This window comes from Oncorhynchus clarkii, chromosome 20 (assembly GCF_045791955.1).
Source record: "Oncorhynchus clarkii lewisi isolate Uvic-CL-2024 chromosome 20, UVic_Ocla_1.0, whole genome shotgun sequence".
NCBI lineage: Eukaryota > Metazoa > Chordata > Actinopteri > Salmoniformes > Salmonidae > Oncorhynchus > Oncorhynchus clarkii.
This window is the reverse complement of record NC_092166.1, coordinates 66,316,329-66,341,032: the sequence shown is the minus strand read 5'-3', so window position 1 is coordinate 66,341,032 and position 24,704 is coordinate 66,316,329. Positions and strand designations below refer to the sequence as shown.

The following is a 24,704-nucleotide window of genomic DNA, read 5'->3' as shown; positions in this document are numbered from 1 at the left end:
TTTCAGCATGACAATGATCCCAAACACACCGCCCGGGCAACGAAGGAGTGGCTTCGTAAGAAGCATTTCAAGGTCCTGGAGTGGCCTAGCCAGTCTCCAGATCTCAACCCCATAGAAAATCTTTGGAGGGAGTTGAAAGTCCGTGTTGCCCAGCAACAGCCCTGCCCTAGAGGAGATCTGCATGGAGGAATGGGCCAAAATACCAGCAACAGTGTGTGAAAACCTTGTGAAGACTTACAGAAAACATTTGACCTCTGTCATTGCCAACAAAGGGTATATAACAAAGTATTGAAATAAGTATTTGGTCAATAACAAAAGTTTATTTTCCACCATAATTTGCAAATAAATTCATTAAAAATCCTACAATGTGATTTTCTGGATTTTTTTCCCTCATTTTGTCTGACATAGTTGAAGTGTACCTATGATGAAAATTACAGGCCTCTCATCTTTTTTAGTGGGAGAACTTGCAAAATTGGTGGCTGACTAAATACTTTTTTGCCCCACTGTACATACTTCATAAGGCCTTATGTTGAGGGACTAGTTTTACCCCAATACAGTGCCCAGAAACACATGGTTTACAGGCCACATCAGGCCTGAAATTCACATTTACGATGGCTTGCAAAGTAATGTGTAATTCCAATTGGAATTCAGCCAGAGTGGGAACATCAACATTAGGAATTTGTATTCACTCAACTTTTATTCAGAATGACTGCCAGGGTTGGGAAGACTAAAATATGAGAGTATCGAATGCATTTAAACTGGACAACCATTTCAGTAATGTGTGCAATACATCCAAGTAACACATTAGATTAGTTTAGAAAAATGTATGGAATTTATATTTGAGTAGCACAACATTAATCAATGTACAAACAAACCCCCCTCCCCCCCTCTGCCCACAAAAAAATATATATTTTTAAATCACCTGCATTGAGCATGCTGGGAAACATGATGGCTGTGGTTTTGGTTAACATCGGTTATTAACAGACACTGGGGTCCTATTACACCACTCAGTGTCAATTTAACCCTTAGAGTTAATTTGACTCCAGAATCAAAACAGAAATGTTACCCTGAAAAAACACTAGGTAACACTGGCCAATTTGCTGAGTATATTAAAGCATACAACACAGCACAATGCAATTCATCCTTCTCTTCATCCCTCCCTCCGCCAGCGTGTGTATTCTTATGTTCATCCCTATTGGTAGTGTTTAATAAAAGCTTGTCAGTCTCTCTAAAAATCAATTAACAAATATCCCTTCTCTCTCCATCACAGAGCTGTCTCTGGGTTTCCCACCCCTCCATTCTTTTCCACTCCCTATTTTGCCTCTGCGGCGCCACCCCTCACCCCCGCCGGCTGCGCCCTCTCATGCTCTCCTCCCTCCGCCTCCAGCAGGCTGTTGAGCTTCTCCATCTCTACGGGGGCTCCATTCTCTAAATGGGCTTCAGGCTCATCTGGCTTCTTCTTGATGCACAGGAAGTTGCCCATGCAGATGACGATGGAGGCCAGAATGACCTCACAGCCAGCCAGCAGGAACACGTACATGTAGTTATGTGTGGCGTCCAGCAGACGACCTACGAGAGAGGAGAGGTATGGGAAGAGTTTATTACCTGTTATACATTCAAGGCATACGCAGTTTATCACCAGCTAAAATGTCTATGCTGGCTTTGATTGTTTGAAGACTTCGTTCAAAACCCTAATGTCATGTCCACACCCCGGCTCAACCCTAACATTACAAAATAATGCAGTTTTGAAACGGCAGTCGACTGCACTCTAACTGCAATTACACTGCTAAATTACTGCAGTAAAAACAACACAAAGGGGAAGTTGTTTGTAGCATACTGCAGTTACACTGCACTCTTACCAATCTTTTTTCGGAAGAGTATCCATTACTCCAAGTCCACGTGGATTTTTGGAGGCAAAAAAATAAAGCAAGCTAGCTAGCCTTTTTAGCTTCCCACATCTTCATGTGAAATTAATCAGATTTATAATTTACAATTATGCCCTGGCAAATATTCTTATGTTTTCTGGTCAAACCTAAAACAGTATCCCAGTTTGAAATGCTGCGTGTGTATTCAGTCCCATAATCAGCTAAAAATAGAAAGTCATGTTTTGATCAGGCAGACAAAAGCACATGGCTAGCTAGTTGGCTACAGCAGGTTCTACAATTTCACAATAGTGTGTAATCACTATTTATTACTTCTAAACAAAAACACATTTTTGGGTGGATTCTTGTTGTTTGGTTTACTGTTTGAACAGTCACTGAGATTATTTTGTTATCAATGCAAAATAGGCAACTGATGAATAGCCAATAAATAAGATCAAGGAAGCAAGTGACAACACTGCCCCCATGGCTGCAGAAGGAGGGATACGGCATGTCTCAATTTTCAGGTAGTAAAAAAAAAAAAAAAAAGTGTCAAATGCCAGAGTGTATTACAAGGCCTTTTAGAAAAAAACAGCCCGGCTGAACCCCAAACCCTCACGTCCACAGCCCGGCTGAACCCCAAACCCTCACGTCCACAGCCCGGCTGAACCCCAAACCCTCACGTCCACAGCCCGGCTGAACCCCAAACCCTCACGTCCACAGCCCGGCTGAACCCCAACTTCACGTCCACAGTCTCCCTGTGTACTGACCTGCTCCAGGCGGTCCCACCAGCACAGCGATAGCCTCCATGAGCAACACCAGCCCTAAAGCGCTGGAGAACTTCTTTGTGCCCACGATGGCCATGAGAACCTCGAACTGCAGCGCCCCCACCATCCCGTAAGAGAGCCCGAAGAAGATACAGAACACCACCAGACCAGGGTAGTCTGTCGCCTGCCAAAAGAGAAGCAACACCCTTGGTTATATAATTCACAACATAATATATGACCAGAGAAATGACTGATGACAAACCATGACTGATTAATCATTCAAATTCTATGGATACAATAGCTCCGGGTCTCGAAGGCTGCAGAGTCCACAATAATACACTAGATATACAAAAGTATGTGGACACCCCTTCAAAATTAGTGGATTCAGCCATTTCAGCTACACTCGTTGCTAACAAGTGTATAAAATCGAGCACACAGCCATGCAATCTCTATAGACAAACATTGACAGTAGAATTGCCTTACTGAAGAGCAGTGATTTTCAACAAGACACCGTCATAAGATGCCACCTTTCCGGGTTGTCAAATTTCTGCCCTCCTAGAGCTTTCCTGGTCAACTGTAAGTGCTGTTATTGTGAAGTGGAAACGTCTTAGAGCAACAAAGTCTTAGCCGCGAAGTAGTAGGCCACACAAGCTCACAGAACAGGATCACAGAGTACTGAAGCTTGTAAAAATCATCTGTCCTCAGTTGCAACACTCACTACCGAGTTCCAAACGGCCTCTGGAAGCAACGTCAGCACAAGAACTGTTCGTTGGAAGCTTCATGAAATGGGTTTCCATGGCCGAGCAGCTGCACATAAGCCTAAGATCACCATATGCAATGCCAAGTGTCAGCTGGAGTGGTGTAAAACTCACCACCACTGGACTCTGGAGCAGTGGAAATATGTTTGAATGATGAATCACACTTCACCATCTGACAGTCCGACAGTCAAATCTGGGTTTGGCGGATGCCAGGAGAATGCTATCTGCCCCAATGCAATGCCAACTGCAAAGCTTGGTGGAGGAGGAATAATGGTCTGGAGCTGTTTTTCATGGTTTGGGCTAGGCCCCTTAGTTCCATTGAAGGGAAAGCTTAACCCTACAGCATACAATGACATTCTAGATGATTCTGTGCTTCCAACTTCGTGGCAACAGTTTGGGGAAGTACCTTTCCTGTTTCAGTATTACAATGCCGCCGTGCACAAAGCGAGATCCATACAGAAATGGTTTGTCGAGATCGGTGTGGAAGAACTTGAATGATCTGCATAGAGCCCTGACCTTCAACCCATTGAACACCTTTGGGATGAATTGGAACGCCGACAGCGAGCCAGGCCTAATCGCCCAACATCAGTGCACGACCTCACTAATGCTCATGGCAACAATGTTCCAAAATCTAATGAAACGCCTTTCCAGAAGAGTGGAGGCTCTTACTGCAGCAAAGGGGGGACCAAATACATATTAATACTCATGATTGTGGAATAATATGTTCGACAAGCAGGTTTCCACATACACTATGTGTCAATACAGGAATGTTTTAACGATACAACAGATTAAATACTGTTTATGTATCGTTTACATCCCATAGAAATACATCCATCCATACAAATAATATCAATAAAAACAAGTTCCAGACTTACCTGTGAGCTGATCACATCGGTAATGCCATTAAAGAGTATGGCGAAGCTGAAGAGATACACACATCTAGGCCGGACCCACTTCATCCCCGCAATCAGCCCACATGTGGGGCGGGCGAAGATATCAATGAACCCCAGGATGGTGAGGAGGAGGGCAGACTTGGTGTCTTCATTCCCCATCTCCTTGGCATAGCTCACCACAAACACGGGCGGCACAAAAAGGCCCAGTACCATGATGGACGCAGCTATGGCATAGATGAGGAAACCTCTGTCTTTAAATACACTAAAATCCAGGAGCTTTTTCTTAGGCTTGAGCTTTCTTTCTGCTTCGCCCACAGCCGGCAACTCCTGGTCCTGGGGCTTCTTGGGGCCCACCAGGGGCCTCATCAGGGCCCCACAGGCACAGCAGTTGAGCAGCAGGCCCCCCAGGATAAGGAAGCCGCCTCTCCAGCCATAGTGGTACTGCAGCACCTTTGGGGAGAAATATGAAGAAAAACATTAATGATGAGCCGTAACTCTGATATGCCGCCAACACAGCATACAACTTCCCCTTTGTGTTGTTAATCCTTCAGAGTAGCACACATCGCTCATTGTATTCATATGCTTCTCCCTACATCATAATACTGATCTACAACTGCAGATAGGGAGACTGAAGAGGAGTAGTACCTGTCCCAGAGGAGAGAGGCAGCAGAGTGCCACAGGGCTCCCAGCAGCAGATAGTCCATTAGCTAGAGGCCTCTTCTCACTAAAGTAACGATTCAGCATGATCAAAGATGGCTGGAAGTTCAGCGCCAGGCCAAGACCTGGTAGACAGGGGAAAAACTGTTTTTAAAGTGTGTATGTGTGTGTTCCCACCAGTAAAGGTAGATGTGTGTATTTATTTACTAACCTGTTATAACTCCAGTACAGATGTAGATGTGTATGATACTGGTGGCCAAGGAGGCCAGGACCATTCCCAAGGAGGCAAAGAGCCCTCCCACCATCATCACTGGCCGACACCCAAACTTGTTCACCAGCACACTGCACAGTGGACCTACACACACACAGAAAATTGTACAGCTAACCTTGTGGGGACAGACAATTCAGTCCCATTCAAAATCCTATTTTCCCTAACCCTAACCTGTTGGGGTGGCAGGGTAGCCTAGTGGTTCAAACCCCCGAGCTGACAAGGTACAAATCTGTCGTTCTGCCCCTGAACAGGCAGTTAACCCACTGTTCCTAGGCCGTCATGGAAAATAAGAATTGGTTCTTAACTGACTTGCCTAGTTAAATAAAGGTAAAATTAAAATAAAACCCTAGCACCCAACCCTAACACTTAACATAATTATAACCCTAACACTAATTCTAACCTTCACCCTAAACCCCCTATAAATAGCATTTGACCTCGTAGGGACTAAAAATGTCCCCAGTTGGTCCAATTGTTTGTTTGTTTACTATTTCTGTTAAAAACTGTCAGAACTGTGCATAAGGCCAGAACAAGCAGGTAAAACAATAAAATAAGTTCTGACCCCTCCAATTGGAACGAGCTACAACAGGGCATGAAATTACAGGAGCTGAATGATTTTAAAGATAAAATCTATGGTGGAAAATGAAGTAGGGGCAGTGGCGTAGTGCAGTTTCGCAGGGCCTCGCACAAGTTCCAAGCAAGGTCCCCCCCCCCACCAGAATTTCAGATTTTTTTGTGCCATGGTGCAGAGAGACAAATGTGCCTTTTATAGCTCAGGGATGCCTGAAAGACTAACTGGGTTTCTCTCAACTCAGATACCATATAAAAAAGGCATTTCATTTTTACAATTATTGTCCAACAAGTATTTAAAAAAGGCCTTGATTGTTCAATTCTACACTAAAAAAAAAACAACCCAGCACTGAGTAAATAGTGGACAGAACACACATTGGGTTGAAGAGGTAGGGTTTCAGATGTTTTTGAAAGATGGGCAGTTCCACCATTGTGGTGCCAGGACAGAGAAGAGATTTCACTGGGCTGAGTGGGAGCTGCCCTTCCATAAGGGTGGGATTGTCAAGAGACCAGAGGTGTCAGAGTATTCGGGTTGGGGTGTAGTGTTTGAGCATAGACTGAAAGTAGGGAGGGGCAGTACCTCTTGCTGCTCCGTAGGAAGACATGGGAGAACTTGGGAAAGTTGAACACCAAGCAGCTTGCTGCATTCTGGATAAGTTGCAGGGGTATGATGGCACAAGCAGGGAGCCCAGCCAACAGAGATGCAGTAGTCCAGATTGGAGATGACAAGTGCCTGGATTAGGACCTCGCTGCTTCCTGTGTCAGATAAGGTCCAAGTCTACAGATGTTGTAGAGCATGAACCTGCAGGAGAGAGTCACTGCTTTGATGTTTGCAGAGAACGACAGGTATGTTGTCCAGGGTCACAACAAGGTTCTTTGCACTCTGGGAGGGGGACACCGGTAGTTGTCAATCGTGATTGAGGTCATGGAGCAGGCAGGCCTTCCCTGGGAGGAAGAGCAGCTCTGTTTTGTCAAGGATGAGCTTGAGGTGGTGGGCCGACATCCAAGCTGATATGTCGGCCCAACACCTGCCAGGCACGCAGAGATGTGTGTTGCCAACTGGGTATCAGAAGAGAGGAAGGAGAAAAGGGTGTCATGAGCATAGCAACGATAGGAGAGACCATGTGAAGCTATGAGAGACGAGTGATTTGGTGTATGGAGAGAAGTGGAGATGTCCCCCAAGGCTCGGTTTTAGACCACCACTAGTGAGAGTACGTGGAACAGAGAGTCAGCTTTGGCAGTGCAGAGAGCCTCCGTGACAGAGGAGAGCAGTCTTGGTTGAGTGGCCCGTCTTGAAGCCTGACTGGTTAGGATACATAAGACAGTTCAATACAATCATTTGAAAATCCCCAATAAAAACAACAATTCTCAGATCTTTCAGCACTCTGACGGAGTTGACGTTAGGCACAAATGACACTTCATTCAAGTGGTGTACACAATAGCAATTTTGTTTTTCCCTCAGTTGCTTAATGATTCTTAAACATAATTAAATGTAACATATTTGAACTTAATCTATCAGGAAGATAAGTTGACAGTTTATGGTTGAGACCATGGTTATTCCAAAATTGTTTGTTTAAATCTTTTAAAATATAGAGAACTTTACAGGCCATTGTTGCACTACATGTAATGAGGACATGAAGGGGTCCTTACGGTATAGCTGACCCTACTCATTCCTGATTGATGCCGATTAAAAAAAATAAAAATAAAAATTTCCTGTACATACATTTAAAAAAAATCAAATGGCTTATGATGTGTTCACATTTCTAATTTTGACAATTACTTTCCCATTGTTCCTCAAAAATGCTGTGTATGATATAACATTTGTAGCTCTATTTCAACTGTTGCTACATAAGACCAAATCCAGATGGTGAGTCAAATGCTATCTGGGGGCTGCAGGGGTGTGTGCTAGGTCAGTTAGTGGGGGGCTATCAATGGTTTGGCCCCTAGATGCACCTAACCTCCTGCTTAATGTGGTAATTGTGTGCTTTATGTTGTAAATATATATCTTAAACTTTGTGTGCTGCTATTTTGGCCAGGTCTCCCTTGTAAAATATATTTTTAATCTCAATGAGATACAATTATTAATAAAAAGGTCCTGCCTAAATTGTGTAGGTAGGTAGTAACGCCCAGATCTGACACTTTCTCTAATCTCCTGCACTTTTTCCTTGTACTGGCTCATCATCAAGAAAACACTTCTGTTGGATATACTTACAAATTCCTGTGTGTGTGTGTGTGTGTGTGTGAGATATATATATATATATATATATATTCGTACCTGTGCCGTAGAGCATGGCCAACAGTATAGAAGAAATCCATGCACAGTCGCTGTATCCCACTCCGAACTCCCTGATCAACTCCTTGAAGAACACACTGACGGCCTTGGGGAAGGCGTAGGAGAACCCAGTGATGACGAACCCCCCGGCGAGCACTGCCCAGCCCCACCCTCCATCTGGTGCCTTGACATCACTAGGCTCATCATCTACCACGGCTCCTCCCATGATCCTCTCTGCTAGGAGATTCCCTCAACCGTCTGTTCCGTCAACTTGGGTCAGAACTGAGAGAGAAAAATAAACAAGGGAGGAATGATTTTTAAAAGAATGGTGGTGGAATATATTGCGGCCAATTCTGCCATTTTGTGTGTTCTTTGGCACCGATCTTAACTTTTTTAGTACATAATGTACCCGCCATCGTTTCCTATGACCGAAAAGAGCTTCTGGACAGTGATCACTAACCTTGATCTGGATGAAGATTTCTACTGCAATGAGTCTGCGGTATAGGACATACTGCTCACCCCGGACCAGGTCCCAATACTACACACTCAGAAAGGAAAGAGACAGAGGCCGACATCCAGGTACCCCGGTGAAACTACGGTGGCGAGTAAATAATCCGCCTCTACCCGCTCTTCTATTGATGAATGTAGAATCACTGGAGAACAAACTGTACGAGCTCTGTTGGAGACTATTCTATCAACGGGACCTGAAGAACTGTAATATCCTATGTTTCTCGTAAACTTGGCTGAACAAGGACAATATTCAAGCGTTTTTTTCTTCTATGCATCGGCAGGACAGAACTGCACCGTCAGGTAAGCTCAAAGTGGGTAGTGTGTGTTGCTTAACAGCTGATGCACAATCTCTAATATTATGAAAGTCTTGAGGTTCTGCTCGCCCGAGTTAGAATACCTCATAAGCTGCAGACCATTTTCTGCTTTATATTTTTCGTAGCTGTCCATTTACCACCACAAACCGATGCTGGCAGTAAGTGGCACTAAGACTGCACTCAACAAGCTGTATAGGGCCATAAGCATAAATAAAATGCTCATCAAGAGGCAGCGCTCCTGTTTTACCAGTGATTTTAATGCAGGAAAACTGAAATCTGTTTACCTCATTTCTATCAGCATGTCACCTTCGCAACTAAAGTTAAAAATATTATTAAAATCACCACCACCTTTACTCCACACACAGCTCTCCCTCCATTTGGGAAATCCCTGACCCAGTCTGTAATATCTACATTTCAAGTAGACCACCAAAGTCCCAGTACCCAAGAACAATGCCAAGATAATATGTCTAAATGACCGTAGCACTCATCTGTAGCCATGAAATGCTTTGAAAGGCTGGTCATGACTCACGTCAACACCATGGACCCACTCCAATTTGTATACCGCCCCAACAGATTACACAATCTCAATCGCACTCCACACTGCCCTTTCCCATCTGGACAAAAAGGAACACCTACAGTACGTGAGAATGCTGTTCATTGACTACAGCTCAGCGTTCAACACCATAGTACCCTCCAAGCTAAGAACTCTGGGACTGAACACCTCCCTCTACAACTGGATCCTGAACTTCCTGAAGTTTACGCAACACATCCACTACGCTGAACTTCAACACAGGGGGCCCTCAGGGGTGCGTGCCTAGTCCCCTCATGTAGTCCGATTCACCCACGACTGCGTGGCCACGCACGACTTCAACACCATCATTAAGTTTGCAGTACCAGAATGAGTCATAATACCCTAAAACCGAAGCGGTCAAAAACAGGGGAATGGTTCCAATTATTTTTCCAGCATAATTGTGTCCCCACCAAAGGTGATTTTAGAAACACTTAAAATAAGGGCTGCGTTTCGTGTAGGCTTACCTTGGCGTGACGTTTTGATAGATATATTTGCCTGTATTTACCCCCCAAAAATGAAATGCAACGAGCTGCTAATGTGGCTATCATACAGAACTACAAATGCCATGTTGCTCTGGATGAGACTGCCGAATCAAAGGTAAAAATCTCTGGATTAAACTTATGTTTACTAAATGTAGTTATGAATACATTGGCTACATTTAATTAAATTGACAATTCTGTGAAATGTCTTGGGTAAGTTTTAAAGTTCAAAACCTTTTAGCAACGGTGTCAGCTAAAGAGGACGTGCAGGAGCTTGCAGGGATTTGTAGTCCTGCATAATGTCTACTTGGATGCTGATTAGCATTTGAAAGAGTAAATAGAGCCGAAACTATTGATTAAAGTCACCTTGTCCGAGAGAGACTTACACGATTATCAATACGTCATGCCAGGGTAAGCCTACACAAAAACACAGCCCTTATTTTAAGTTCTAAAATCCCCTATGGGAAAAATGCATGGTGGAAAAAACAATTGGAAACATTTTCCTGTTTGACCGCTAGGTTTTATGGGTATTAAGACACCTCCACTGTGGGGCTCGAATCACATCGACAGGGCTTTAGTGGAGCAGGTTGAAAGTTTCAAGTTCCTCAGTGTCCACATCAGTAAGGATCTATCATGGTCTAACACCAACACAGTCGTGAAGAAGGTACGACAACGCCCCTTTCCCATCAGGAGGCTGATAAGATTTGGCTAGGACCCCTCAGATGTTCAAAAAGTTCTACAGCTGCACCATTGAGAGCATATTGACTGGCTGCATCACCACTTGGTATGGCATCTGCTTTGCATCCAACCGCATGAAATACAGAAATCTAATTTACATAAGTATTCACACCTTTGCAGGTGATTACAGCTTTGAGTCGTCTGTATCAACTTTGCACATCTGGATTTTATTCCATTCTTCCTTGCAGATTTCCTCAAACTCTTTTGAGTGAGACGCAATCTTCAAATCTTTTCACAGATTTTCAATGGGATTTAAATTTGGGCTTTGGCAACTTAACCTCTCTGGTACAAGTGGGACAGTAGCGTCCCACCTCGAAAACAGCCAGTGAAATTGCAGGGCGCCAAATTCAAAAACAGAAATCCCATAATTAAAATCCCTCAAACATACAAGTATTATACACCATTTTAAAGATAAACCTCTTGTAAATTAAACCACAGTGTCCGATTTCAAAAAGGCTTTACTGCGAAAGCACACCATGCGATTTTGTTAGGTCAGCGCCTAGTCACCGAAAACCATACAGCCATTTTCCAGCCAAGGAGAGGGCTCACAAAAGTCAGAAATAGCAATTAAATTAATCACTAACCTTTGATGATCTTCATCAGATGGCACTCATAGGACTTCATGTTAAACAATACATGCATGTTTTGTTCGATAAATTTAATATTTATATCCAAAAATCTGTTTACATTGGCACGTTCAGAAATGCATCGTCTCAAACAAAAATCCAGTGAGAGTGCAGAGAGCCACATCAAATTACAGAAATACTCATCATAAATACTTGTGTAGATCAATGTTTAACATACATTTAAAAGATAAACTTCTCCTTAATGCAACCGATGTGTCAGATTTCAAAAATACTTTATGGCGAAAGCACACTGCGATTATGTTAGGTCAGCACCTAGCCACAGAAAACCATACAGCCATTTTCCTACCAAGGAGGTGTCTCAAAAGTCAGAAATAGAGTTAAAAATTACACACGTGACAAAACTAATGGCTTTCAGCCAGACCCCTGATTCAAACAGCTCATATTCGCTCCCCATTCACAGTAGAAGCCTGAAACAAAGTTCTAACGACTATTGACATATAGTGGAAGCCTTAGGAAGTGCAATCTGACACCATAGACACAGTATATTGGATAGGCAATCACTTGAAAAACTACAAACTTCAGATTTCCCACTTCCTGGTTGGATTCGTCCCAGGTTTTCACCTGCCATATGAGTTCTGTTATACTCAGACATCATTCAAACAGTTTTAGAAACTTCAGAGTGTTTTCTATCCAATACTACTAATATGCATATATTAGCCTCTGGGCACGCTTTTCATCCAAAATTCCAAATGCTGCCCCCTACCCTAGTGAAGTTAAGGACTCACATTCTTGCTCTGAAGCCATTCTAGCATTGCTTAAGCTGTATGCTGCTTGAGGTCATTGTCCTGTTGGAACATAAATCTTTGCCCCAGTCTAAGATCGTTTGCACTCTGAAGTAGGATCTCATATTTGCCTCCATTCATTGTGCCATCTATCCTTACCAGACTCCCAGTCCCTGCCTCTGAAAAGCACTCCCATAGCCTGACGCTGCCACCACCATGCTTCACAGTAGGGATGGTGTTAGACAGGTGATTAGTTGTGCCTTGTTATAGCCAGCCATAGTGCTTTGCATTCAGGCCAAATAGTTACATTTTTGGCTCATCAGACCACAGAATCTTCTACCTTATGATCGGTCTTTCTGCATACTCCAGGCGTGCGGTCATGTGCTTTTTCTCAGGAGGGGCTTCTTCTGGGTACTCTACCGTAAAGCCCAGATTGGTGAAGCGCTGTGGAGACTTGTCTTTCTTGCAGGTTCTCCTATCTCAGCCAAAAAAACTCTGTAGTTCTGTCAGTGGTCATATGGTTCTTGGTCACCTCCCTGACCAAGGTCCTTCTTGCCCGGTTGCTCAGTTTGGTCAGACGGACAGCTCTAGGCAGAGCCTATTTCCCAATGATGGACACCACTGTGTTCTGGGAAACTTTCAACTCTAAAAATAGTTTTATACCCTTTCCCAGATATATGCCTCATCACAATTCCAATTGAGATATACAGACAGTTCCTTGGAATTCATGGTATAGTTTGTGCTGACATGCACTGTCAACTGTGGGACCTTATATAGACAGGTGTCTTTCTAAATCATGTCCAAACAATTGAATTGGTCACAGGTGGATTCCAATCCAGTTGTAGTGGCATCAAGGATGATCAACCAAAATTGGATGCACCTGAGCTCACGGGTGAGTATTGAGATCTGTATTTCATTTTCAACTGAAAAAAATTAGAACATGTTGTTTTCACTGTCATTGTGTGTGTGCAGATGGGTGAGATTTTTTTTAAATACACTGCTCAAAAAAAATAAAGGGAACACTAAAATAACATCCTAGATCTGAATGAATGAAATATTCTTATTAAAATACTTTTTTTATTTACATAGTTGAATGTGCTGAAATCAAAATCACACAAATTATCAATGGAAATCAAATTTATCAACCCATGGAGGTCTGGATTTGGAGTCACACAGAATTAAAGTGGAAACCCACACTACGGGCTGATCCAACTTTGATGTAATGTCCTTAAAACAAGTCAAAATGAGGCTCAGTAGTGTGTGTGGCCTCCACGTGCCTGTATGACCTCCCTACCGTGCCTGGGCATGCTCCTGATGAGGTGGCGGATGGTCTCCTGAGGGATCTCCTCCCAGACCTGAACTAAAGCATCCGCCAACTCCTGGACAGTGTGGTGCAACGTGGCGTTGGTGGATGGAGCGAGACATGATGTGCTCAATTGGATTCAGGTCTGGGGAACGGGCGGGCCAGTCCATAGCATCAATGCCTTCCTCTTGCAGGAACTGCTGACACACTCCAGCCACATGAGGTCTAGCATTGTCTTACATTAGGAGGAACCCAGGAGGAACCCAGGGCCAACCGCACCAGCATATGGTCTCACAAGGGGTCTGAGGATCTCATCTCGGTACCTAATGGCAGTCAGGCTACCTCTGGCGAGCACATGGAGGGCTGTGCGGCCCCCCAAAGAAATGCCATCCCACACCATGACTGACCCACCGCCAAACCGGTCATGCTGGAGGATGTTGCAGGCAGCAGAACGGCGTCTCCAGACTGTCACGTGCTCAGTGTGAACCTGCTTTCATCTGTGAAGAGCACAGGGCGCCAGTGGCGAATTTGCCAATCTTGGTGTTCTCTGGCAAATGCCAAACGTCCTGCATGGTGTTGGGCTGTAAGCACAACCCCCCCACCTGTGGATGTCGGGCCCTCATACCACCCTCATGGAGTCTGTTTCTGACTGTTTGAGCAGACACATGCACATTTGTGGCCTGCTGGAGGTCATTTTGCAGGGCTCTGGCAGTGCTCCTCCTGCTCCTCCTTGCACAAAGGCGGAGGTAGCGGTCCTGCTGCTGGGTTGTTGCCCTCCTACGGCCTCCTTCATGTCTCCTGATGTATTGGCCTGTCTCCTGGTAGCGCCTCCATGCTCTGGACACTACGCTGACAGACACAGCAAACCTTCTTGCCACAGCTCGCATTGATGTGCCATCCTGGATGAGCTGCACTACCTGAGCCACTTGTGTGGCTTGTCGACTCAGTCTCATGCTACCACTAGAGTGAAAGCACCGCCAGCATTCAAAAGTGACCAAAACATCAGCCAGGAAGCATAGGTACTGAGAAGTAGTCTGTGGTCCCCACCTGCAGAACCACTCCTTTGTTGGGGGTGTCTTACTAATTGCCTATAATTTCCACCTGTTGTCTATTCCATCTACACAACAGCATGGGACATTTGTCAATCAGTATTGCTTCCTAAGTGGACAGTTTGATTTCACTGAAGTGTGATTGAGTTGGAGTTACATTGTGTTGTTTAAGTGTTCCCTTTATTTTTTTGAGCAGTGTATATAAAAGGCTGAATTCAGTCTAACAATGTAGAATAAGGGGTGTGAATACTTTCTAAAGGCACTGTACCTCAATTACCTCTTACTCCTTCACGTCGACCTGGTACCCCTTGTATATAGCCAAGTTATTGTTAATAATTGAATATCTATTATTACATGTTTTACTTTTCTATTCTCTATTTTCATTCTCTGCATTGTTGGGAAGGGCCCGTAAGTAAGCGTTTCACTATTAGTTTGATGTGATGTGTACTTAAGTCAGCAATAATAGAGAAGGGAGGATCACATCAGGATTAGACACTCAGGGTATGCAAATAAATGAACCTAACTTGTGCTCATCTAAGGATTACTCCTCTAGATGATGCATCATGGTTGAATAAAACCATTTACAAACTGGAACTTGAAAGTGTTTTGGTAATGAGACAAGTCTGTGGACGTTAAACTGTAATATTTATTACGTACAATGTAAACTTCAACTAGTATCCCACTTATGGACAATCTTTTAATCAAATAAATTAGGTTGGGGGGAAAAAAATACAATTGCGTAAAACGACCTGAATTTAATCCGGACGAATTTCGGTAACGAGAATTTGGGATGTACAAAATTTCAGGCAACAATGTAAAAAGTATTTAATTGAACTTTCCCAAAAACTAGACATCTTAGTCCTCAGAATGATAGTTGATTTTTGCAGATGCATCATGGTTTTGTAACTCAATTTGCTAAAGACATTAAAAATAAAAATACAACTTTTTTAAAGGTTTCATGAGAATCACCCAATTACACAATCATTCGTTAGGCTAGATATCAGAAATATTATCTGGCCCCATGTCATTTAGGTAAGATCATTTAAGATTTTCTGTAAGGTTCAATGTCTTATTGTAGCAGTCTGGTCCCATGCATTCATTTGGGGTAACAATTTTGTGTAGCAACTATGACAACCTCTGGTAAATAGTTACATACTGTATACGTTCCTATTTTTATAGGACACTAATAAAAAGGCCGCAGATATTGGCTAAGTGCATGGCTCCATTTTTGTCCAGAGTTTAATGTCCTTGAGAAGGTCTGCCGAGTTAGTGCTTTCTGAGTGCGTCTCCTCTGCTCTTTTCTCCTCACACACAGCATGATATAGGAGAGTTTGCTTTTGCGCATGTATGTGGATAAGGTGATGCTTTCTGAGAGAGGGGACAGCTTGTCTGCACCAAGGAGTCAACAGTAAATCAACACAAGGAGAAATCCTGTCCAGTGCGCTCACCCTGCAGAAAAGACCCCCCCCACACACACACACACAAACACTAGCAGCAGCTTCCTCAAACAAAAAGAGCACCTCACTTTATACCGAGGTGAGATGAGCATGTGATGCACAAGTCAGACTTTCACCTCAATCATTCACTGATGTCAATGGGACATTTCTGTGAAAATTCAGATCAAGTTAGAATAAAATCAGCCATATAATCAATCCATCATATATCGCCCATATAGTCCATCTGAGGTTAGCGACAAACAACAACTGTCAATCTAGAAAATGAAAAGGCACCAACAAGAGAATATTCAAGGACTTACAGTTGCATGTCATTTGCAGCGTGCATGCTCACAAGCAAAGTCCTTGTAGCTTATCATTTCACTTCCTTTGATAGAACCATGAGCATGGGCTGTACCGCAGCCTGCCGGCAGCTTTGTTATCGAAAAGGTGGCCCTGTGTCCATTACAAAATATACCCTGAACAAAAATGCAACATGCAATGTGTTGCAGAGTATTTGGCAGTGTTCTACTGCAGACCATGTGCAACCACACCAGCCCAGGACCTCCAAATCTGGCTTCTTCACCTGCGGGATCGTCTGAGACCAACAACCCGGACAGCTGATGAAACTGGATTTGTACAACTGCACAAACTGTCAGAAACCACCTCAGGGAAGCTCATCCACGTGCTGGTTGTCCTCAACAGGGACTTGACCTAACCACAGTTTGGCAGCAGCTTGTCGCAAGCACAGCACTGTTTATGACTTCAAGCCTATCACCCTAATGGCTGGTGTAACCAATGTGAAATGGCTAGCTAGTTAGCTGGGTGTGCGCTAATACTGTTTCAAACGTCACTCGCTTTTAGATTTGGAGTAGTTATTCCCCTTGGCTTTTGTGGAGCGATGGGTAACAATGCTTTGAGTGTGGCTGTTGTCGATGTGTTCCTGGTTCGAGCCCAGGTAGGGCGAGGAGGGGGACGGAAGCTATACTGTTACACTGGCAATACTATAGTGCCTATAAGAACATCCAATAGTCAAAGGTATATTAAATACAAATGGTATAGAGAGAAATAGTCCTATAAATACTAAATTAACTACAACCTAAAACCTCTTACCTTGGAATATTGAAGTCTCGTGTTAAAAGGAACCACCAACTTTCATATGTTCTCATGTTCTGAGCAAGGAACTTAAACATTCGCTTTTTTACATGGCACACATTTTTACATGGCACATATTACTTTATTTTGCATTATTTAAACCAAATTGAAAATGTTTCATTATTTATTTGAGGCTAAATTGATTTTATTGATGTTTTATATTAAGTTAAAATAAGTGTTAATTCAGTATTGTTGTAATTGTCATTATTACAATTTATTTGTAATTAAAAAATATATATAATTATCGCTACGAACGGATATGTCACACCATGATCCATCAGGAGGGGGTATCTGTCCTGTTGGGAGGACAGTGAAGCATCTTTTTTTGTTGTTCCAGGCTGTAAGGGTTGTTTTCTGTCCTTGGTGGATGTTGTACAGGCTTAGGGTTGGGGCTGACTCTGGACCTATATGTTGGAGGCCCTAGGTAAAACTTAGCCAACAGGTGAAGGGACTGCCTAGTAAATTGACATTTTTGCTTGCCCCAACAGGTAAATGTGGAAGACCAGGAAACAGATGCAGGGGGCGGAGTGTACAGGCCCCAGAGCTGTGCTGCTGGGGAGCGCTCTGCTGGTTTGTGGATTTTCTATTGGTGTGAGGGGTTGGGGGTGTCTCTTGTCAGAATTGGAGCGATTTGCCATGCCTTTGGAAGCCTTTCCCGTCTCCCTCTGGCCCAGCCAATACTTCCTGGGTCAATTTCAACTTGTGACTGTGGAAAAACAAAATACAGCACACAGGTATCCTTGTACTCCCCACAATATTTTAGTGGTGTGGTGAACAGATCAGTCAGAGACTTTGTCAGAGTGATCATAGTGCACTCATGACCAGCACTCATAAACGTGCATGTCACATCTGAATGAGTGGGACGGGAGGTGTGCACGTAAGCATGTCTACCGTATGAACTACTCCTGTGTCATGTGTAGCCGCCTGGCTCCCAACCAACAGGCAAACACACATACTTCTCCACTTGCCTCACCCCTCTATAGCAGTGTGCCCCGACCCCTCACGCACAATGCAGCATTCCGCAAGCCCCGACTATCAGTTCTCCTAAAATAAGACCCGGACATTTTCCATCTCAGGACAGACACACAGCAAAAAGTGGTGATAAAGCTGCAATGGGTATATTGTTGAAAGACTCAGACAATACCTTGATACTTATCTTTTAGCATTGAATGCAATGTATTGACTTAGAGTTGAAGTCAGAAGTTGACATTCACCTTAGCCTAATACATTTAAACTCAGTTTCACAATTCCTGACATTTAATGCTAGTAAAAATTCCGTCTTAGGTCAGTTAAAATAAACTGGGAATCCTAAGGATGTGAAATGTCAGAATAATGGTAGTGACTTATTTCAGTGTTTATTTCTTTCATCACATTCCCAGTGAGTCAGAAGTTCACATACACTCAATTAGTATTTGGTAGCATTGCCATTGAATTGTTTAACTTGGGTCAAACGTTTCAGGTAGCTTCCCACAATAAGTTGGGTGAATTTTGGCCCATTCCTCCTGACAGAGCTGCCCAAAAATGTTCTATGGGATTGAGGTCAGGACTTTGTGATGGCCACTTCTTTTGCCACAACTTTGTATGTTTGAGGTCAATGTCCATTTAGAAGACCCATTCGCCTGCCATATCAGTTTTGTTATACACAGATATTGTAACAGTTGGAAACTTTAGTATTTTCTATCCAAATCTACCAATTATATGCATATCCTAGCTTCTGGGCCTAAAAAAACAGGCAGTTTACTTTGGGCACGCTTTTCATCCGGAGCTGAAAATAGTGCCCCCTACCCTAGTGAGGTTAACTTCCTGACTGATGTCTTGGTGTTGTTTCAATATATCCAAATAATTTTGCTTCCTCATGATGCTATCTATTTTTTAAAGTGCACCAGTCCCTCCTGCAGCAAAGCACCCCCATAACATGACTCTCCCACCGCCGTGCTTCACGGTTGGGATGGTGTTCTTTGGCTTGCAAGCCTCCCCCTTTTTCCTCCAAAACATAACAATGGTCATTATGGCCAAACAGTTCTATTTTTGTTTCATCAGACCAGAGGACATTCCTCCAAAAAGTACAATCTTTGTTCCCATGTGCTGTTGCAACCCGTAGTCTGGCTTTTTTATGCCGGTTTTGGAGCAGTGGCTTCTTCCTTGCTGAGCGGCCTTTCAGATTATGTCGATATAGGACTCGTTTTACTGTGGATATAGATACTTTTGTACCCGTTTCCTCCAGCATCTTCACAAGGTCCTTTGCTGTTGTTCTGGGATTGATTTACACTTTTTGCACCAAAGTACGTTCATCTCTAGGAGACAGAACACGTCTCCTTCCTGAGCGGTATGACGGCTGAGTGGTCCCATGATGTTGATACTTGCATACTATTGTTTGTACAGATGAACGTGGTACGTTCAGGCATTTGGAAATTGCTCCCAATGATGAACCAGACTTGGAGGTCTACACTTTTTTTTCTGAAGTCTTGGCTGATTTATTTTGATATTCCCATGATGTCAAGCAAAAAGGCACTGAGTTTGATGGTAGGCCTAGAAATACATCCACAGGTACACCTCCAATTGACTCAAATTATGTCAATTAGCCTATTAGAAGCTTCTAAAGCCATGACATCATTTTCTGGAATTTTCCAAGCTGTTTAAAGGCAGAGTCAACTTAACGCATGTAAACTTCTGACCCACTGGAATGATTAGTGAATTATAAGTGAAATAATCTGTCTGTAAACAAATTGTTGGAAAAATTACTTCCGTCATGCACAAAGTAGATGTCCTAACCGACTTGCCAAAACTAGTTTGTTAGAAAGAAAACCAGCCCCATCGTGGACCACAATGTCCTGCTCCCAGACAAACTAAACTTTGCTCGCTTTGAGACAATACAGTGCCAACGACACGGTCCGCTACCAAAATCTGCAGGCTCTCCCTTCACCGCAGCCAACGTGAGTAAAGCATTTATGTAATACATGTATCACTAGCCACTTTAACTATGCCACTTTGTTTACATACTCATCTCATATGTATATACTGCACTCAATACCATCTACTGTATCTTGCCTATGCCGCTCTGTACCATCACTCATTCATATATCTTTATGTAGGTATTCTTTATCCCCTTACACTTGTGTCTATAAGGTAGTAGTTTTGGAATTGTTAGCTAGATTACTTGTTGGTTATTACTGCATTGTCGGAACTAGAAGCACAAGCATTTCGCTACTCGCATTAACATCTGCTAACCATGTGTAAGTGACAAATAAAATTTGATTTGATTTAAACGTGTTAACCCTCGCAGGGCTGCCTGCACAGGCCGCATCCTCAGAGCATGAGCAGACCAGCTGGCTAGTGTGTTTACGGACATATTCAATCAATCCTTATCCCAGTCTGCTATTCCCACATGCTTCAAGAGGGCCACCATTGTTCCTGTTCTCAAAAAAGCGAAGGTAACTGTGCTAAATGACTACCGCCCCATAGCACTCACCTCTGTCATCATGAAGTGCGTTGAGAGACTAGTCAAGGATCATATCACCTCCACCCCTTCCTGACACCCTAGACCCACTCCAATTTGCTTACCGCCCCAATAGGTCCACAGATGACGCAATCACACTGCCCTAACCCACCTGGACAAGAGAAATACCCATGTAAGAATGCAGTTCATCAACTACAGCTCAGCATTTAACACCATAGTACCCTCCAAACTCGTCATCAAGCTCGAGACCCTGGGTCTCGACCCCACCCTGTGCAACTGGGTCCTGGACTTCCTGACGGGCCGCCCCTAGGTGGTGAGGGTAGGAAACAGCATCTTTACCCCACTGATCCTCAACACTGGGGCCCCACAAGGGTGCTTTCTCAGCCCTCTCCTGTACTCCCTGTTCACCCATGCACGCCTCCAACTCAATCATCAAGTTTGCAGACGACACTACAGTGGTAGGCTTGATTACCAACAGCGACAAGATGGTCTACATGGAGGAGGTGAGGGCCCTCGGAGTGTGGTGTCAGGAAAATAACCTCACACTCAACGTCAACAAAACAAAGGAGATGATCGTGGACTTCAGGAAACAGCAGAGGGAGCACCCCCCTATCCACATCGACGGGACAGTAGTGGAGAGGGTGGAAAGTTAAATTTATCGGCGTACACGTCACGGACAAACTGAAATGGTCCACCCACACAGACAGCGTGGTGAAGGCTCAACAGCAGATGTTAATGCGAGTGTAACGAAATACTTGTGCTTCTAGTTCTGACCCTGCAGTAATATCTAACAATTTCACAACAACTACCTTATACACACACACACACACACACACACACACAAGTGTAAAGGAATAAATAAGAATATGTACATAATATATATAGATGAGCGATGGCCGAACGGCATAGGCAAGATGCAGTAGATGGTATTGAGTACAGTATATACAGATGAGTAGTGTAGGGTATGTAAACATTATATAAAGTGGCATAGTTTAAAGTGACACATTTATTACATCCAATTTTTAATTATTAAAGTGGCTAGAGATCAAGTCAGTGTGTAATATTAGTGATGGCTATTTAACAGTCTGATGGCCTTGAGAGAGAAGCTGTTTCAGTCTCTCGGTCCCAGCTTTGATGCACCGCTACTGACCTCGCCTTCTGGATGATAGCGGGATGAACAGGCAGTGGCTCAGGTGGTTGATGTCCTTGAGGATCTTTTTGGCCTTCCTGTGACATTGGGTGCTGTAGGTATCCTGGAGGGCAGGAAGTTTGCCCCCGGTAATGCGTTGGGCAGACCACACTCCCCTCTGGAGAACCTTGCGGTTGCGGGCAGTACAGCCCAACAGGATGCTTTCAATTGTGCATCTGTAAAAATTTGTGAGGGTTTTAGGTGACAAGCCAAATGTCTTTAGCCTTCTGAGGTTGAAGAGGCTCTGATGCGCCTTCTTCACCATACTGTATGGGTGGTCCATTTCAGTTTGTCAGTGATGTGTACACCAAGGAACTTGAAGCTTCCACCTACTCCACTGCAGTCCCGTCAATGAAGATAAGGGGGGTGCACCCTCTGCTGTTTCCTGAAGTCGCCGATCATCTCCTTTAATGACATTGAGTGAGAGGTTGATTCCAAGCACCACACTCAGAGCCCCTCACCTCCTCCCTGTAGGCTGTCTCGTCATCATTGGTAATCAAGCCTACTACTGTTGTGTCGTCTGCAAACTTGATGATTGAGTTGGAGGCGTGCTTGGCCACGCAGTCATGGGTGAACAGAGAGTACAGGATGGGGCTGATGGTGTCCAAGTGTTGAGGATCAGCAGAGTGGAAGTGATGTTTCCTACCTTCACCATCTGGGGGTGGCCCATCAGCAAGTCCAGGACCCAGTTGCACAGGGCGGGGTTCAGACCCAGGACCTCAAGCTTAATAATGAGCTTGGAGGGTACTATGATGTTGAATACTGAGCTATAGTCAATAAACAGCATTCTTACATAGGTATTCCTCTTATTCCTTATGCTTCCAAAACCCTACTGTAAGCAGGGTTCAGATTTTAGCATCAGGGCTCTTAACAAACCCCCCTTTTACAGAAGACACCTTCTTCCAATAACTTGTGTAGTGTAATGAAACCATGAGTATTGAAGCAAGGGGTATGCCGTTCCCAGCTATTTTGCCACCCTACTCAAAATCCAAATATACAAAAATGGCCTAAGAAATAGGTTAAAATACCAGAGATTCTCACGAGACACGTTATATTAAGCAGTATTATTGAGCTATATCAGCCAATAGGGTTGACGTAGTTTGAAAGCGCAGTTAGGGGATAATATAATTTTAGGAGCAAGCCAATTTTTAAGCAGAGTAAAATACATGCGTTATCAATATTCCTTTACATAGCCTATCATATAGGAAGTTAAAGACAACTGCGCCATGCTTCTCCGCCATATAATCTATGCTATTTAATTGAGACCACACGTAAGCACACTTGATCTCGCATTCCCAACCAAATAGAAGGTAGGCTACAGAACATACATCAGCAAGTATTAGGCTATTAGCGTTTGTGAATATTGCGACAGAGGAATAGTCTACAAAACAGTCTCGAAATAGTCTTTCATAACTTTGATAGGAAAGGGGAAATTTGCAGGCAGACACAAATACATGTTATTAATATTTATTTCCAGTCAATGTCGTAACCTAAACTATAGCCTATCATATTTAGGAAGTTAATTTCCATGGAAACACAACTCGGTGTGCTTCTCTGCCCATGAGTATAGCCGACAGGCTATTTAATTGAAACCACGCAAAGGCACATTTGATCTCAGGCTAGTGTAAAAGCAGCATTATCCCATGGGAGTTTGTGAATAATAAAGCAACAAAGAAGTGCTTAAATTACAGCTGTCTCCCAAAATTATCAACGGGTATGACACTTTAATCATGCCAATGTTTATTTTTTTTTACCTGTTGTTCTTACCTGACGAAGCTTTGTCTGTAAAGTCTTCTGGTCTGGACCATGCGTTCACGCCTCCTCATGTGAGTATTTATTTCGGCACGGCTGCGATTTTCTGGAAACCCATTTGCGGTGACTAATGCCAAGTTCAAAACAACTGGGAACACGGACATATATACAAGGTCAAATAATGACGCCATGAGCTCTAGAAAGAGGCCCAAATTCCGGAGTTGGAATTCCGAGTTGGATGACCGTTAAAACACATTTTTTCCCAGTCGGAACTAGTTTTTTTCCGAGTTCCCTGTTTTTTTTTGAACGCACTGAGGTCGGAAATTTCTAATTCCTGAGGTCGGAAATGTCTAATTCCGAGTTCCCAGTTGTTTTGAACGCTGCATAATGCAGCGTTCAAGTGCTAGTCGGAAAAAGATTTCTGCGCATGCAATTAAAAAAAAGAAAGTATTATTATTATATTTGTTTTATGTAGCTACTGCCCACTTTGCTGCCTACGTAGCTGCTGGTCATGCCTCGATCAGTCCGACGGCATCATTGCATCACAACGGCACAAAAATTCTGCAGTCAAACTAAATTATGTAATCCACCATTTTAAATAAAATCAAAGTTTATTGGCTGTGTACCCAGATTTGCCGATGTTCTCGCAGGTGCAACAAAAATGCTTGTGTTTCTAGCTCTAACAGAAAATATCTTACACAAAATCCCACAAAAAAAATGTATGAAGAAATAGCAGAATGAACAATGTAAAAAAAAAACGGAATATATATGTATATACATATATACTGAACAAAAATATAAATGAGCTGAAATAAAATATCCCAGAAATGTACCATAGACACAAAAAGCTTAATTCACTCAAATATTGTGCACAAATCAGTTTACATCCCTGTGGGTGAGCATTTATCATTTTCCAAGATAATCCATCCACCTGACAGGTGTTGCATATCAAGAACCTGATTATTACACATGTGCAACTTGTGCTGTGGATAATACAAGGCAACTCTAAAATGTGCAGTTTTGTCACACAACACAATGCCACAGATGTCTCAAGTTTTGAGGGAGCGTGCTATTGGCATGCTGACTGTAGAAATGTGTACCAGAGTTGCCAGAGCATTGAATGTTAATTTCTCTACCATAAGCCGCCTCCAACATCGTTTTCGAGAATCTGGCAGTACGTCTAACCGACCACGTGTAACCACACCAGCCCAGGACCTCCACATCGGGCTTCTTCACCTGCGGAATAGTCTGAGACCAGCCATGAAACAATTTATGGGGTATTGCAGTTTGGCATCGTATCTGACTACAGTGGGCAAATGCTCACCTTCGATGGCCACTGGC

General features: G+C 43.4%; 1 protein-coding gene across 4 annotated transcripts; it reads right to left on the bottom strand.

Annotated features, from left to right (window-relative positions):
• Positions 1–678: 678 nt before the first annotated feature.
• Positions 679–23,881, bottom strand: LOC139376778 (monocarboxylate transporter 4-like). 4 transcript variants are annotated; one of them, XM_071119701.1, is made up of 8 exons: positions 23,379–23,721; positions 8,048–8,326; positions 6,353–7,075; positions 5,146–5,289; positions 4,923–5,059; positions 4,260–4,727; positions 2,630–2,810; positions 814–1,569 (listed from the first exon to the last, which is right to left on the bottom strand). In XM_071119701.1, the coding sequence occupies exons 3-8, from the start codon at positions 6,417–6,419 to the stop codon at positions 1,313–1,315; spliced, it is 1,254 nt and encodes a 417-aa protein (XP_070975802.1). In that variant the 5' UTR covers positions 6,420–7,075; positions 8,048–8,326; positions 23,379–23,721; the 3' UTR covers positions 814–1,312. The 4 variants fall into 4 exon arrangements, with proteins under 4 accessions (XP_070975799.1, XP_070975802.1, XP_070975801.1 ...); XM_071119700.1 differs by having other exon boundaries at positions 23,366–23,457; XM_071119698.1 differs by lacking the exon at positions 6,353–7,075 and having other exon boundaries at positions 679–1,569; positions 23,379–23,881.
• Positions 23,882–24,704: the final 823 nt, after the last annotated feature.

Coding starts and splice junctions, on each gene's coding strand:
- LOC139376778 (XM_071119698.1), bottom strand. CDS start 8,270: ATGGGAGGAGCCGTGGTAGATGATGAGCCTAGTGATGTCAAGGCACCA. Junction 5,060..5,145: donor CTGTACTGGAGTTATAACAG/GTTAGTAAATAA, acceptor CCTGTCTACCAG/GTCTTGGCCTGGCGCTGAAC. Junction 1,570..2,629: donor GGTGGGACCGCCTGGAGCAG/GTCAGTACACAG, acceptor CCTCTCTCGTAG/GTCGTCTGCTGGACGCCACA.